This window comes from Mustela nigripes, chromosome 3 (genome assembly GCF_022355385.1).
Source record: "Mustela nigripes isolate SB6536 chromosome 3, MUSNIG.SB6536, whole genome shotgun sequence".
NCBI classification, from domain to species: domain Eukaryota; kingdom Metazoa; phylum Chordata; class Mammalia; order Carnivora; family Mustelidae; genus Mustela; species Mustela nigripes.
Genome location: NC_081559.1, coordinates 197213137 through 197228711, shown reverse-complemented (window position 1 = coordinate 197228711; position 15575 = coordinate 197213137). Strand labels below are relative to the sequence as shown.

Here is a 15575-nt window from a genome sequence, read left to right as displayed (position 1 = left end):
CCCCGCTGCCCCTGGAGGACTGGCACTCCCACGCCACCTGCTGAGGACCCAATGGCTTTATTGGAAACCGGAGTGGGGGGTACAGCGCTAGCTCTCCCACCCCCGCCCCGCGCTGGCCTCCTGTGGCCTCTCCAGAAGGGCAGGCGTTGGACCCGTGTGGTGGGGGGGGCGCCGGCAGGTCCCGACTCCGCGTCGGGCAGGGGGCTCCTTGGGGCGCCCCAGGGCGGTCAGACCCAGGCTGCTGCTGCTTGTCGCGGCGGGAGCCTCAGGCGAACTTCCCCAGGCGGCCCAGAGTCTCGGCAGCCTTCACGCGCACCGGCGGGGCTGGGTCCTTGAGCAGCAGCTGGAGCGCTGGGGGACCCAAGTGGGGGGGACAGCGGGCTGCTGCCAAGGGTTGCCCCTGCAGCCTCCAGAGGACGCCCTGAGCCCAGGGCGGCTGCCAACACCCCACCCCCCAGCCCCCGCCTGGGCCCACCTCTCTCCCGGTGCGCGCCCCCTCCCGCCCCTGCCCCCGCCCGCTGGGGCCACCCGCCCACCGCCCTCCTAAGACAGGCCTCTGCCGGGAGCGCCTGAGAGCCAACGGAAAGATAGTTTTTCCTTTTTTAGTGTTTTTTAAGCTCTTTTGGAACAGTTAAGAAGTTTCCGTGAACTACTAGAGACGATGAGGTCACCAGTGACAGGGGAAAAATCCTTGAAATCCAGGAAAATCACTTAGTCCCCCCTGGTGCCCACAGGTCAGTGAGGCCCCGCGCAGCCGGACAGGTTGGGGGTGGGGTGGGGGCGGGGCTTGCCCGGGGCTGACCTGCGGTGAGCGGCTCCAGGTCCACCTGCGGCCGGTGCTCCGCCTCCGCGTGCAGCACCAGGAACCCTGGGCGGTGGGGCGGGGGGTTAGGGGCGTGGTCGGGGCGGGCCAGGTGGGTGGGCGTGGCCCGCGGGGGCGCGGCTCACCTGTGAGCATCGGGGCGGCGGCGCGGATGTCCTCCCAGCTGCTCTTGAAGTAGAACAGGCTGGTGCTCACCAGGCGGCCCAGCAGGTCTGGGAGGTGGTGCATCTGCAGAGAGGCCATGAGCCGGCCTCCAGCCCGCGCCCCCCGCGCCCCCGGCGCCCCGGCGCCCCCGCGCCCCCGCGCCCCGGCCCGGCCCTCACCAGGAGTTTGCAGGCGCAGTTGAGGAACTCCCCGAAGTGCAGGCCCCGCCCTTCCCGGAGGTGCTTCTGCAGGGCCGCGGCCAGCTCCTCGCACTTGAGGTTGGGGCCGCTCATGCACAGGGCGAACCTGCAGGCCTGCGGGTCGTGCGGGTGAGTCCCCGCGACCGAGAGCCCGGCCCGCCCGGCCCCTGCGGGAGACTCACGCTGCTCACGGCGGCTTGGGGGTCCTGCAGGTGCAGCAGCAGAGGCACCAGCCCGCCCACGACCTGCTCCAGGAACACGTCCTCGCAGCCCCCGCCGTGGCAGGCCTTGTTGAGGTGCCCGAAGAGGCGGATGGAGGCAGAACGGAGCTCCATCTTCTCCTGCGAGGGCGGGGGGGGGGGGGGGGTGTGGACGGGCCGGCGTCAGCCAGTCCCGGGCCTCAGGCCCCTTCCCCATGCCGCCCTCCCTGTCCCTGTGTAATGGGCACATGCCCTGCCCGGGCACCTGGGGAGGGGTGGAGAGGGGCTGCCGAGAAAGAACTAGCCCTCGTGGGACAGGGGCAGTGCCGGGGAGGGCTCCAGCACGTACTCTAGAGGGTCTGCAGGGGGCACAGGGGTGACACCCATGCTGTGGGGCCCAGGTAGCAGGGTAGAGCCAGGGCCTAAGGCTCAGAGAGGAGGTGCCACGGGCGTGGGGGGGGCGGGGGAGAATGTGAGGCCTCGGGCCCCTCGCCTGCCCCACCCAGCCTACACTGTCGAAGAAGGGCCGGATGCGGATGGCGACGTGCGGCAGCACGGGGTGCAGGTCCTGGGGCTCCATCAGGTCCAGCAGTCTTGCCAGGCCCACCATGGCCTCCAGGGCCACCAGGTTGTGAGGGTCATCCCTGTCGTCCAGTCCGCCAAGCACAGCCGTCAGGAGCTGGGGGCCATGGGCCTGCACCTGGGGGGGGTGCCCGCATTCAGCAGTGCCCCAGGTCAGGAAGCCCTCGCCCCGCAGACCCGTCCCCATGGTGGTGCCCGCTGGCCCCCCGCCCCCGTGCCCAACCGCAGCACCCACATAGTGTTCCTGACCTTGTCCGGGGAGCCAGAGGCGATGTTGGCCAGGCCTCGGAGCACCAGCCGCCGCACGCTGGCGCACGGGTCTTTCTGCCGGGCCGCCAGGTTGTCCAGCAGCGACTCCAGGAGCATTAGGTCATTCACCACGTTGCTGTTCAGCAGCTGGAAGCAGAGGTGCCGTGACCGCCCCGCCCACTGCACTGACCCCCGGGGCCTTGTCCCCACCCCAGACCTGGTCCAGACTTGCTGGGAGCAGTGCATGTGGCCAAGGCCTCTGGTCTTTGACTCTTGACCCAGCTCACTCAGGGCCCGTCTTTGGCACGGTCACAGCCACAAAAGGGCTGCAGAGGGAGGGATGCATTGGGCCCGGGAGAGGGCCCCGCCCCCGCAGAGGGCCCAGCGAGGACCCCACAGCCAAGGCCTCTCTTCATGGGCGCACAGTGGGACCGCCTCCCACGGGTGGGGCAGAGCATCCCCCGCCCTCAGGCCCCGTGGCCATCTGGAGCAGGTGACCCCTACCTCGGCCAGAAACCCTGTGGAGGTGACCCGCTGGATCTCGTATGTGCTGCCCTGTGTGCCCACGAGCGCCGCCATCACCAGGGGCAGCCGGGGACCCGCAAACTTGGCCATGGCGCTAGGGAGGGAGGCCAGCCACACACTGTGAGTTTTGGGGCCTCAGGCTGCCCTGCCCCAACTGCCACGTCCAGGGCTGCCCCTGCCTCCCCTCCTGGGCCCTCGCCCCCTGCCCCCAGCTGTCAGCACAGCTGCCTTGGTGGCCTCCCCACTTGCACACACCCAGAGGAGGTCCCCAGCCCAGCTGTGCAGCAGGGCAGAGGGCCCTGGTCCTCATGTGTGGGGGTCCCAGGGCCCCAGACAGCCCAAGCCGAACCTGGCCAGCCGGGCGACCCCCTCCTCGTGCCCCGCTGAGGTCCGGAGCAGCTGCCAGCCTCCCTCCAGCTCCATGCACTGCACCACGTCCTGGCTGCCGCCCCGGAGCAGCATGGCCTGCAGGGCCTCCACGGCAGAGCTGCAGGGACATTTGCGGATGGGTCTGCGGGTGCCAGAGGGCCCCCCACATACACAGGCTCAGCCTCCTGGGCCGGGGGGATGTCTCCGGGCTGCCTGGCCTGTACCCGGCCAGCAGCACCCTCTGGGGGGCCCCTCAGTTCCCCCCATCTCGAGCTGGGCACCAGGAGGTGGCTCTGGACCCTCTGACCACCACCCCATGGCGGGCAGGTGGGGGGTCGCTGCTGGCAGTGGCCCAAGGCCTCGCGGCACTGTTCGAGTCACAACCTACAGAGCTTTTCAGTTTCCTTGATGACCTCCATTTAATTAAGAAACAGAAGAAAGCATAGAAAGTTATCGAAAGTAGCATAGAAAGCATATAGCGGGTCAGGGTCTGACTTGCGAGGGGTCTTCAGATGAGCGGCCAGAGGAGCAGGGTCCAGGCCCCCAAGAACGAGCCCCCGTGCTCACAGGTGCACAGCCACACCCTCCCCGGGAGACCCCAGAACCCAGGTTAGGGATGGCAGGTGAGGAGGGCAACCCCGCCCACAGGCCAGGACGGGCCGGCGGCCCAGCCGGGGGGATGGCAGGCACAGCTCTGCCCACCGCCTTCACCCAGCCCTGCGGGCACCGGCCTCTCCAGTCTCCCTTGCAGGAGCGGCCGGAGCCCCCAGGGCGCATTTGGGATTTAGCAACTGCCTTTTGCCCAGCTGACTGGGAAGCACTGGGCCGGCAGCAGGCAGGCGACAGGGGAGGGAGCCCGCGGGCCTGGGTCTCAGCAGAGCCCCGCGGCAATGCCTGCAGCCCCGAGCGTGCTCACCGGGGCTGGGGGGTGGCGCACAGGCGGCGCCGGGACCACAGCACCTCCCGCCCTCCCCAGGGCTGACCTCTCCCCGGCAAGTGGCCACCTCGCCCCTAAGGCAGCGCACGTGACGCTGGTGTCCAGCCACAGGTTCCCGCCAGGCCTCCACGAGCGGCAGGGGCTCTGTGACCAGACGGCTTGTTCAGGGCCAGTTCCAGTTCCGACGGGCCGTGACCAAGCCCAAGTGCCCGGACGCAGGTTTGCCTGAGAAGTGTGCTAGCTGCTCGGATGAGGCGCCACCACGGCCTGTCCACCCTGCTGCCGAGGGTTCTTACAGATGGGGTCCTTCCTGGGGTCAGACTTCCGAGGCCTGGCCCTGCACCCCTCAGCTCAGGGGTGGCAGCTGGGGAGCCTGATGGGAGCTTGTAGCCCTGCAGCTCCCAGGCCATGGAGCGGGGTCGGTGCGCCAGGCCCAAGGCGCCAAGTCCATTCACATTTTCCGCTTGGTCTGCGCAGAACCAGAAGGCTCTGCTGAACGGTCTCTGGCAAAAGGTGTGAGTGGCTCCTGTGTGGGGCAAGCCCGGTGGGGCCGAGAGGAGGGGACAAGCAAATGCTGCCCGCTGCACCCCCGGGGGCCACTTGACCCCGCAGGCCTGCAGTGGGTAGGGAGGTAGCCTGAGCTCACTGTTCCTCAGGCTTCGTGTGTCGCCCTGTGGCCTGGAGCAGTCACCTGGAGCCCTGAGGTGCCTCCCCAGAGGGCGCAGGAATGAGACCAGGTCAGGCAGGCAGGTGTCCCGGCACCAGCTCTGGTGACCGCTACCGGCAGGCCGCTCCAGCCGCTGGCCTCCTGCCCCAGGACCCCGGGCCCACTTGGTAGAGACCACAAGGTTCCCACAGCCCAGTGACAGCTGCAGGGGAGGAGCCCTCTCCGTGGGGCGGGGCGTCTGAAACGTCCGAAGGGGGTCCCTGATGGGCTGGGAGGGCGGCAGAAACCCAGAGCTCAGGACTGAGGCGGCACACGTGGGGCTGTGAGGGGGGCTCACCTCGTGGCCCCACGTTCTACAGGAGGCAGGACTCTGGACCTACCTGAGCGTCCGACAAACCCCTGCAGGCCATGGGCAAACAGCAGCTGCCTCCCCCACAGCCCCAGCCCCGACTGTGGGACCCAGGACATCATCCCCGGGGGAAGTGCCAGTGTCCCAGACACAAAGCAGGCCCCGAGTCAAGCCCCCAAGGCCTGGCCTGCACTTCCGGTCCTGTCCCTGACTGCCAGGATGCGGGGTGCCCTTGCACACGCGTGCACACACACGGGCTCGTGCCACAGTGTCGGGGGCAGTGGGGGAGGGGGCCCGCCTACCTGCAGGGCTCGAGGGTCCTGGGGGCTGGAGCAGAGGCCGTGCTCCTCCTCTCCTTGGCCTGCAGGGTCCGCGGCAGCGTGACGCCCACGGTGCAGCTGACCCGCTGCAGCAGCGCCGCGAACAGCTGGGGGTAGAGCCCAAGCACCGCGGGCCCGGACGCTGGCGTGCTCATCACCTCGTACAGCGCGCACGTGGCCTGGGGACAGGGGCTGCGTCAGGCTCAGTCCTCCCTCAGGGGCTGGCCGTGGTGAAGGCTGGGCCCTCACCCCAAAACCAGCCCAGCCCGCGGCCCACCCTGGCATGCGTGGAGAGCTCGGGCCCAGGGAAGGCTGCAGCCTAGCTGGGCCATCAGGGGCCAGAGGCAGGCACGGGGGCAGTGCGGCCACCTGGGGACAGGCCTTCCGCCATCTGCGCTCGGTCCCACCGCAGGAGGAGGAGGGAATTCTCACAGCTGCTTTACTGCTGAAAACGTTGCCAAGTGGGCTTACGTTTTTCCGCAGGATGAAACGGACTCCATGCCCTTGGGGACCAACACCTGTGGGGCCTTAACGAGCTCGGCCTCCAAGCGGGGCTGGCGCCCGCACCCCTATTAGCTGCCAGGTGCCTGAAGGGTGGCACCCGGGCCACCTGTGGGGTCCTCCTGCCGGCAGCAACACGGCCCCTCCCCCGGCCTCCTCGACGAGCAGGGGGAAGGCCGTGCGGGGCCCCTCACGGCAGCCCCAGGACCCCACTCACCGCAAGGGGCAGCAGAGTGGCCTCGCGGCCCGGGGAGCTGCTCAGCAGGAAGGTCCGGGTCTCCTTGAACGGGACGTCCTTGCTCATCTTGTCCAGGAGCAGCCCCAGGACCTGCGTGGTGAGGCCGGGCTCCACGGCCAGCGCGCGCCACAGAGTACAGGTGTGGCTGGAACAGGGCGGAAGGCCAGTCACCCCCAGGTCCCTGCCGGCCCCACACCGGGGCCCTCCGACGCGCCCGCGGGCCTTCACTCTCACCAGCCGGGAGACGACCCCCTGACCTTGCATCTCTCCTGTCCCTGGGGGTCTGGGAGGCGAGCAGCAGGCCACAGAGGACAGGGAGAATGGGGCGACATGAACACAGGCCCTGAGGCCCCCCAAGAGGCTTTCCCGGAGGAGAGAGCACTCTGCAGGCCTTGGCCAGAGCGAGCCGGGCCCACCAGGCCCTGGGAGTGCGACTGCTCCAAAGCCACCCAGTCCTCGGGCCGCACAGAAGACCTGCTTCAAACCCCTGGTGGGACCTGGACGCTCCGAAGAGCGATTTGGAAAGAACAGGCGCCGCCCTTCCCCCGAGACACGGGAGGTCATGGCGACCGGGGACCCCGGCCGGGAGAGGTCCCCTTGAACTCAGTCCAAGAGCCGGGAGGGACAGAGGTGAGGAAGAGGGGGATGGGTCTCCAAGAGAAAAGGGACGGAAGGTCCAGTGGGCTGTGCAGGACCGAGGACGGACACTTGCGGCCTCCAGTGGCCCTGCAGCAGCCTGGCCCGGCCCCCAACCCGTGCACAGAAAGACCTGTCCAACCAGACTCCCGACTCCACAGAACGTTCAAGGGCAGCCGGGCGAGGACACCTGCCCATGCCAGAGCCGGAGACCGCAGACTCTCAGCGGGGAGACGCCGAGGACCCACCGCGCAGAAGGAAAGCGACACAAGCCAAACGCGCGTGCCCAGCAGGAGGGAGGGTGTGGCGTGCCGATGGGGACACAGGGAGGCGCTGGGCATGGTGGACACATCCACCTGTGTCCAGGACAGGGCCCAGCACCCTTCTGACCCCAGACACAGGGCCTCTGTGGACACTGCCATGGAAGGGAGCAGCGTACCACGTTCCAATCACTTTGCTTATGGACAGGTTTCAATTTCATATGATTTTTCACAAGCCACAAAGAATTATTATTTTGATTTCCTTTCCTAACCACTCGTAAGCTCATCGTGAGCTCACACTTTGGACAAAAACCAGTTGCTGGCCGGATCGGGCCCACAGCTACCCCATGCAGATGCCTGGGCTGGGACAGTTTTGCTCTTGTGCATAAACTGGGGGGGGGCGTTTGTGCCTGAGCACCACCCCCAGCAGGTGTGCTCCAGAGCAGAGACCGAGGGCTCGTCAAGGAAGCCGGCAGGAAACGCCAGGGTTTCTGCGCGGATTCTGTTATCTGCGCTCACGACGGGGCGGAGCATGTCTAGTGACAGCAGTCAGGTGGCGGGACGCTTCGTGGGAGTTTCAGGTGAGGGGCCCACGGGCACTACTGGGGGCTGGACAACTTCCCCGCCCCCGTCCGGGCCGTGGGCCGTGGGTGGTGCCGGTGACACGGCCCCGAAAGGAGAAGCCATGGGATGAGTGACCAGCAAAGGGCGGGGCCCGCAGGAGTGGAGCGGCTGGCGGGCCGCGGCCACAGCCAGACCCTTCCGGGTCTCTGTCCATGCAGATGCCCAGAAGGAGCCCCACGTGCAAAGGCCCGAGGGAGTGCTCGTGAGCCGGGCTCCGTGCACACAGCGTCACTCTCGGGGCCGCCACTAGAAGAACAGAAATGGGGTGGGTATGACTTCTGGACTAATTCAGGGGCAAAACCAATTCACAAAAAAGTCCCAGTCAAGCTAAAAGAAGACAAGAAAGAAGATCAGAAGAGGCGGAGAAGTGGTCGCGGGGGGCGGGGCTCCCATCACGCCAGCCGTGAAATGCAGTCATCCGTGTCCCAAGGCCAGGCAGACAAGATTGACAGGGACAGGACGTCCGACGATGTACCCCAACGTCGGGGGCGTCCCTGAGGAAGAGAGGCACCCCAACCGGGCAGCAGGGCTCCACGCGCCTCAGCAAGACACAGCCAACACAAGTCAGGGAGAGGAGAGTGCACGGGGCAGAGGACAGCACCTGCCAGCTGGGGGTGGGGGTGTGCGGACCCCCGCATGGGGCACGGAGGACCCCAGCACGGGAGCTCAGAGGCCTCCCCAGTAGCAAAGGCAGGAGCGGGAAGTGCGAGTGGGGGACCCTCCCCAGCAGAGCAAGGGGCTGTGCGCACTGACGCAGGAGGGGCTGGCGACAGGCAGGACCCTCAAGTGTGGTGTCTGAGCTGGGCCTTGGCCTGGAGCCCCGCGGCCGGACCCCAGCCCCCCCACAGCCTGGCAGGCGCCACGTACCTGTCAAAGGGCAGGGGGCTGCCCAGGAGGCTGGCCACCACGGCGGCGCAGTGCTGGGACGCCAGGAGGTACACGCTGTGCTGGGCGGCCTGCAGGATGTCCTCCTCCCGGGTGTCCGGCAGCTTCGAGCGGAGCACGGTCACAAGCTCAGGTACCTGCAGGCAGTGGGCCACGGAGGTCAGGCCCTGGGCCCGCACCCCCAGCCCGAGACATTCCGGTGCCCGCAGGGCAGGGGCCCCGGGGAGAGCGGCTGGCTGTGAGTCCCACTCAGCGGGGTCATGGGGAGGGAGCCCCACAGATCACACTGCCGGCCACCAGACCGAAGGGAGAAGGCAAGAGCCTGGCCCCTTCCGGTGGGGTCGCTGTGGCCCGAGAGCGAGGGCCTGGATTCCATGTGGGAAGTAACAAGCATCCGAGAAGCCAGCAAGGGGCTGGAGGTACCACATGCACACGGGCCGGAGGTCTGTGGGGCGCACACAGCATGGGAGGCCACTGGGGTGCACATGGCGGTCACCAGCTCCTGTGGGGCCCTCGTACCCCCGGGCAGAGACACACAGCCTCCGGCCCCTGGAACAGCACACACAGCCGCCCGCACCAGGCAACAAGGTGACTGCTGCACTGGGACAGAGAGGACCAGGACGCGGTCGCTGGCTCTTGGGCTGTGCTGGGGCATGGCTGGCCGCCGTCATCCCAGAAGCCAGAGGGGCCGTCAGGTGCGAGCAGCAGCAGGGAGAGTGCGACCGCGGGTGGCCTGTGCCCCTGCCCAGCCCTGGCCCGGCAGGCCCTATTCTGGGCATGGCCTCGTCACTGTGGGTCCCCAGGCTGATGCGGAGGAGGCGCTGGCCCCAAGCACGGGGACCCACAACGCTGGAGGCTGCATAGTGGCAGCCACGGGTCTGAGAGGACAGCAGACGAGACGGAGGCAGGCGCACGGTCCCCTGGACGAGGACAGCTGGCCCCTCCTGGGTGCCCGGGAGGAGGAGCAGCAAGAAGGGCCTGGCCACAGCTATGACGGTGGAATGTTCCAGGCCAGGCCCACGCTGGCCAGCAAGGGCCCGTGGGGCACGTGGGAGGCCCTGTGCCCGTGTGGGCAAGCCAGAGGCCCCTGGCTGGGCTGCAGGGGGAGGTGCCGTCACTGTCATTTCTCAAAAGACTCGTGACCATGACAACATTCTTTTACAACTTTGGGTACAGAAGGCAGATTAGCACACTCACGCCAGGGCTGTCCTCCCACTGACACGGCTGTCACTGTCCTCTAGACCAGCCGGGGCCCCGCCACAGGGAGCCGCGTCCTCTCCAGGCCGGCTGGGGAAGCCCCAGCAGTGAAGACGTGCTGAGCCGGGAGGGGTGTCTTCCACACCAGCTGGGTCTGGGGTCTTGTTCCCGCGGGTGTGCAGCAGCGTCCACAGGAACCCCCAGCCCCCGAGTCCGGGGCTCAACGTGCTCCATTCTCCCAGGCTCTCGGCCTGGACACACGGCCCGCGCGTGCGCTGGGCTGCGACCACAGCTGCCGGCCCAGCTGATTTCCGTGTCCCTCGCTAGTCCCGGCAGCGAGCCCGTGGGCTGCGGGGCGGTTCTGCGGGCGCGGGAGCGAGTGGCTTCTCCCCCCTCGCTCACTTCGGGTGCTGGCTCTCTGCCCCGACTCACCAGGTGTTTCCTTCCAACTGGTTTGGTGGGTTTATCCCCAGTCTCTGATACTTTCCTCGCTGCTGCCTGTTTCGCTCAGCACCTAGAACCCCCAGTGCGGGGCCGCGGAGGCTCTCGGCCCAGGGTCGGCTCCGGTGAGCCAGTGGTTCTGGCTCAGCTTCACCAGCCCCGCGCCTGCGCCCCCCGCGCCTGCGCCCCCCGCGCCTGCGCACCCCCGCGCCTGCGCCCCGGCTCTCGCTCTCCTGCTCCGTGGTTTCCTCCTGGCGCCTTTGCAGACCGGACCACTCACCACGGAGCCCACCCGCTGTACGTATGCAACTCGGGGGTCTCTGGGGTGCCCAGAGCGTCAGGCAGCCGCACTCGCCCATCCGAGAGTGTCCCCGTCACCCCCAAGAAACTTCACGTGCATCAGCCACCCCTCCCCGCCCCTGGCAGCCCCACAGCCGGCCGTGCGAACGTCGGAGCTGTGCACTCACACCCCAGGCCTTTGGTGTCTCGTGTCTTGAGTTTTGCAGACGTTTCCCGGGCGGTGCCCAGGCAGCAGGTTTCAGCTTCGTTCCGCTCGGCTGCTGAATCCGCACCCGCTGTGTGGGGAGCACGCGTCGCACTTCCGTGTAGGCCGTGGCCATCACTTGGCTGTTGCGGACTGTGCCGCTGTGAGCGTCCGACTCCCGCGGCTGTTCCACTACTCCAGGCACAGGCCCGCAGGGAGCTGCCGGGCCACGGGCCGCCTGCCACAGTGCCAGCCCCACGCTGTTTACGTCTGGCTGTCCTGCTCCCTTGGCTTCCCCTGCACGTTCCCAGCCACCCGCACAAGGCCCTTCTCTGCCTGCCAGTACCACAGAGGTCAGGAGCCTGCGGAGGCTGCTCTGTCCTGCCCTCTGTGCTCAGTGGTCCAATGTGCCCTAGTTCATACTGTGTCCAGTCACGCGTCACCCCCGAGGACCCCATCTTCTGATTTGATGTCAGAGAAGCTGACCCTCTAACAGCGTCCTGGCGTCTCCAGGATGTCCCCCCGCTAAGTTCTGCCAGGACAGGAACGGAAACAGTGGCCCGCCATGGCATCCGTGGGCACAAGTGGCCGGTGTGCCACGGCCCCCATGAGCCTCTGGTGGCCACAGACTCACAGTGCGGGCCCGGGTGTCAGGAACACCCCTCCCTGAGGGAGGCACGGGAAGGGCCCTGTCCGTGAGCCTGAGCTGGAGAGGACAGTGTGGAAAAAGCAGCAGCATGAGCACCCGCCCGCCAGCCTGGGGTGAGGGGCCCGTGGGGAGGAGCCCGGGTCTACTGTGAGTAGCAAGACCAAAAACTAGAAAACTCCTAGGAAAAAAGAAAAGCTTTGTGACACTGCATTTGGCAATGATTTCTTGGCTGTAACCCACAAGAACAGGCAACCACAACAAAAATATCGGGGCACCTGGGGGTGGGGGTCAGTCGTTGAGCCTCTGCCTTCGGCTCAGGTTGTGATCCCAGAGTCCTGGGATCGAGCCCCGAATCGGGCTCCCTGCTCTGCGGGAAGCCTGCTTCTACCCCTGCTTGTGCTTGCTCTAATAAGTAGATTAAAATCTTTTTAAAAAGTGGGCAAAAATATAGGACTACATCAAACTTAAAAACTCCCGTTAGGGGTACCTGGCTCAGCTCGTCCAGCCCGCGGTTCTTGGTCTCAGAGTCATGAGCTCAAGCCCCACCCTGGGTTTAGAGTTTTCTTGTAAAGAAAACAAACGGCGCGGGGGCGGGGAGGGGGGCTCAGTCGTTAAGCATCTGCCTTCAGCTCAGTTTGTGATCCCAGGGTCCTGGGATCAAGACCTGTGTCACACTCCCTGCTCAGTGGGCAGCCTGCTTCTCCCTCCCCCACTACTTGTGTTCCGCCTCTGTCTTTGTCAAATAAATAAAACCTTTAAAAAAAAAACAAAACTTTCATGCATCAAATGACACAGTCAGCAGAGTGAGGAGGAACCCTGGAGAATGGGGAAGAACGTCTGTAAATCATCCCCGATGCCATGCCGGCGCTCAGAACACGTGCAGCCTCTGCGACCCAATGGCAGATCCAACGACAGCACATTAAACTGGGCCAAGGACACAGACAGATACGTCCCCAAAGAAGACATATGCGCAGCCAACCAGTGCACCAGGAGACGCCCACCGTCACTCATCACGCGGGAACTGACGGTAAAACCAGTCCGGAGTACCAGCTGGCACCCCGCGGGACGCGAACTACAACCCAGACCTCCAGCTGGCAGGCCCTGTCATGGCCGCACCCCTTCCCCGACCCTGCCACAGCTCTCCTCCAGGTCCACGCTCTGCCACCCGCCGCACCCGCTGCAGCCCTCACTGGGAGCCGGCTCCGCTGTCCCGCGGCCTTGCCCAGCGCTCCTCCATCGCTGTCTTGAGAAAGTGTTTGAGATGCGTGCACACGCCCCAGTGTGTGCCGGCCTCCAAAACAGAGCGCGTGCCCTGCACGGATAAAGTACTTCCACCACCAGTAAAAGCGCAGACACCCCAGACGAAACGTGGGCAGAACACTGGTGTCTTCACGAGGGAGGACCCCCGAGTAGCCAGCACACACGGGTGAACGGTTCAACTGCATCGGCCACCAGAGAGACGCAGACTGAACGCGTCCGGAGCCCTTGCGCGCACGGCAGAAAGGGTGCGCATCGGAGTTGGACACCATGGGGCTCGCTGGGGCCCCACCTGCTGCTGGCGGGAGGGGGGCTGCCTGGAAAGCCAGCGGCAGAGCTCCGCAGGGGCCTCTCCTGCAGGCCAGTCCTTCACCCCGTATGTCCCCAACAGACACGCACCCTCAAGTCAAAGAACCTGAGCTCGGACAGCTCGCGTCAAGACTGCCCAGACTGGGGCACTGCGTTAAAGCCTCTGCTTTCTGCTCAGGTCCTGGGATCGAGCCCCAAACGGGGCTCTCCGCTCAGGGGGGACCCTGCTTCCCTTTCTCTCTCTGCCTATTTGTGATCTCTGGCAATAAATAAATAAATAAATAAATCTAAAAAAAAAAAAAAAGACTGCCCAGACTGGGAACTGAGGCCAGGGGATGGGACGGACAGAATGAGGGACCAACGGCTCGCCGGCAGGAGTGAGGCAGGACTGAGCGAGGCAGCAACATGCACGACCTCCCAGGTCACCATTGGGCGGCGCTGCACGCAGGCGGCTGTGCTCCATGCCACCCTGCGGGGTGCCGGGGTAGGGACCAGGAGCTGGGAGACGGACAGGTGCTCTGCTCTGCGCGTGCTTGTCTGGGGGGGACTCCCGGGGCTGGGTGCTTTGGACAAGTCCTCTGTTCACATGCGTTCCAGGTGCAGGACAGGGCAGGCCCCCCCGGACCCTTGGAGCCCGCCTCACCCCTACAGGGGCCTGCCGGTAGGCGCGCGACACAGAGCAGCTGGCAGTGCACACAGTGAACCACTGCGTCGACAGCCACCGAGCTCCCGCCGAGGGGCCCAGAGGCAGGGTGAACGCACGGGCCGGCGGAGCGGGCGGCACCTGAGTGTCCCGCGCATGGCCTCTCTGGGGCAGCTGGCCGCGGGACTCTCCCGGTCCTGCCCAGAGCGCCCACCCAGCGCCCACTCGCTGAAGGGCTCCTACACCTTACCCCTGCATCTTCTTTCCCTTTCCTCCCTCCTCCCCCTCAACTCCTCAGCAGTCACCTGGGCCCAGTGCTCACCTGTCTTCAACCGGAAGAGAAAGCCCTCTGCTTATCAGGCGGGCAGGGCAAGGGGACAGGAGCCGGGACCACCGGAGCCCCAGCGCAGGCAGCAGGCCGCCGGCCCCGCCCCCGCCCCCAGGCCCACCCACATCAATGGCTAGGCCCCGCCCACACCGTGGCCCCGCCCAGCAAGGCCCCGCCCCCGCACCTTCTCCAGGAGCCCGTTGCCTCGCTCCTTCAGCAGGCAGTTGATCATGACGGTGGCAGCCCGAGAACAGTTCTTGTCGGGGTCGCCCAGCCCCTCAAACATGGTCAGCAAGAGGCTGATGAGTTGCTCTGGCGGGAGGCGCTTCGCAATGATCTAGCAGGACGGTTGGGTCAGAACAACTGCGAGGGTGGGGGCCAGCGCCCTTCCAGACAGACCCAACACCCTGGGGTCTGGGGCTGAGGCAAGGGCTGCCCCACTTCCAGCTGCTCACGCCCCTCCTCCAGCCCTCCTTACCCTGTCCCGGGCACCAGGGGCAGTGGTGGCTCACATGGGAGCCTTGTCCACACTGATGCCCCACAGGCCATGGGCACAGCCCCCAGGGCCTGCGTAGCCCCTGGAAGGTGGTCCCTGCAGCACAGCAGGCGGGTCAGAGCGCCCTCCTGGAGGCCCCTCCTGACCAGCAGCTGGGATGCGGGGTGGGGGGGGGGGGTGCAGCGGGGGTGTCTCGGTGGGCACAGTGGCTCTGGAACTCTCCAGAGCAGAGTCAAGGGCAGAGGGTAATGCATCCCACCCAACAGTCCCCTCCTTGTCCCCGGGCTCAATGCTCAAGTGCAGAAGCAGTGCTCATGCTGGACGAGGTCACAAAAGCACACATACAGGAGCCATGGGCAGAAAGGTGGCGGGATATCCGCCCCGTCTCACCCCAGCCACCCACACCCTCCCCGGGCCTGCCCAGGCCTGCGTCTTTGCCGCTCACTGAGTAACCCCTCCCTTCTTCCTTCTGTAGGAGAGACAGCTTCCAGACCCCCGAGGGCCATTTCTGGCTATCAAAGGGAAGAGGAGCCCAGCCCTGGCCTGGGGGCTCTTGGGGGAGGCTGGGGCAGCTTTCTCTGCTCCTCAGAGCAGCTCCTGACCACGCCCCTGCCGCTGGGCCTCAGAGGGTAGGCCCCAGGGAGAGGGCAGCAGTGCCGGCCAGCGGTGGTGCCTGAGAGCGCATCTTCTGAGCGACGCCTGCCTCTGTGCCCAGTCTCCGCACCGTGCCCACTAGCCCCACGGTGCCCTGCACCAGCGCCCTGAGGAGCCCACAACACGCAAGGTCCTGACTGCTCGGAGAGCCCCTCCGCCCCAGGCAGTGCTGCCCCTCTGCCCTGGGCGGCTGTTCCCACGGGTAACCTGGCCGATGCTGTAGCAGGTGTGGAAGAGGACGTCAGGGTCGGGGTGCACGAGGCCGTCTTTGAGGGTGAGGAGTCGCTCAACCACATCGTCCCGGTAGTCGCGGGCGAAGCCTACAGAGGCAGGTTGGAGAGTGGAGCTGGGCAGGCACCTCTGCAGCCCCCAGGGCCCAGACTCTGCCCCTCGGCCCCCAGCACCTGCACCCAGCCCGGGCTCACCGTCGTAGCTCAGCTGCAGGTACAGCAGGGTGTGGACACAGCTCACGGCCTCCCGGCGGGTGGCGGGCCACAAGTCCGCGCAGCGAGGGGAGAAGAGGCCTATGAGGAGGCCGAGGTTGTGGAAGGGCACCAGGGCCTGGAGAGACAGGTGGAGGGGGTCCTGCAGAGGCACTCGGGGGACAG

The 15575-nt window shown here is 66.6% G+C and overlaps 1 protein-coding gene across 5 annotated transcripts in view; it reads right to left on the bottom strand.

Annotated features, from left to right (window-relative positions):
• Positions 1 to 41: 41 nt before the first annotated feature.
• MROH1 (maestro heat like repeat family member 1) overlaps positions 42 to 15575 on the bottom strand; it is a 60555-nt gene continuing 45021 nt past the window's right edge. For all 5 annotated transcript variants that reach the window (XM_059395355.1, XM_059395354.1, XM_059395357.1 and 2 more), the window contains 15 exons: positions 15393 to 15528; positions 15175 to 15287; positions 14002 to 14154; positions 8492 to 8646; positions 6084 to 6249; positions 5348 to 5544; positions 3073 to 3210; positions 2703 to 2817; positions 2199 to 2345; positions 1879 to 2067; positions 1350 to 1508; positions 1147 to 1281; positions 949 to 1051; positions 803 to 868; positions 42 to 351 (listed from right to left, as the gene is read on the bottom strand). In XM_059395355.1, the coding sequence (XP_059251338.1) occupies positions 266 to 351; positions 803 to 868; positions 949 to 1051; positions 1147 to 1281; positions 1350 to 1508; positions 1879 to 2067; positions 2199 to 2345; positions 2703 to 2817; positions 3073 to 3210; positions 5348 to 5544; positions 6084 to 6249; positions 8492 to 8646; positions 14002 to 14154; positions 15175 to 15287; positions 15393 to 15528 (2058 nt within the window). In that variant the 3' untranslated portion in view covers positions 42 to 265. The remainder of the gene's footprint in view (positions 352 to 802; positions 869 to 948; positions 1052 to 1146; positions 1282 to 1349; positions 1509 to 1878; positions 2068 to 2198; positions 2346 to 2702; positions 2818 to 3072; positions 3211 to 5347; positions 5545 to 6083; positions 6250 to 8491; positions 8647 to 14001; positions 14155 to 15174; positions 15288 to 15392; positions 15529 to 15575) is intronic.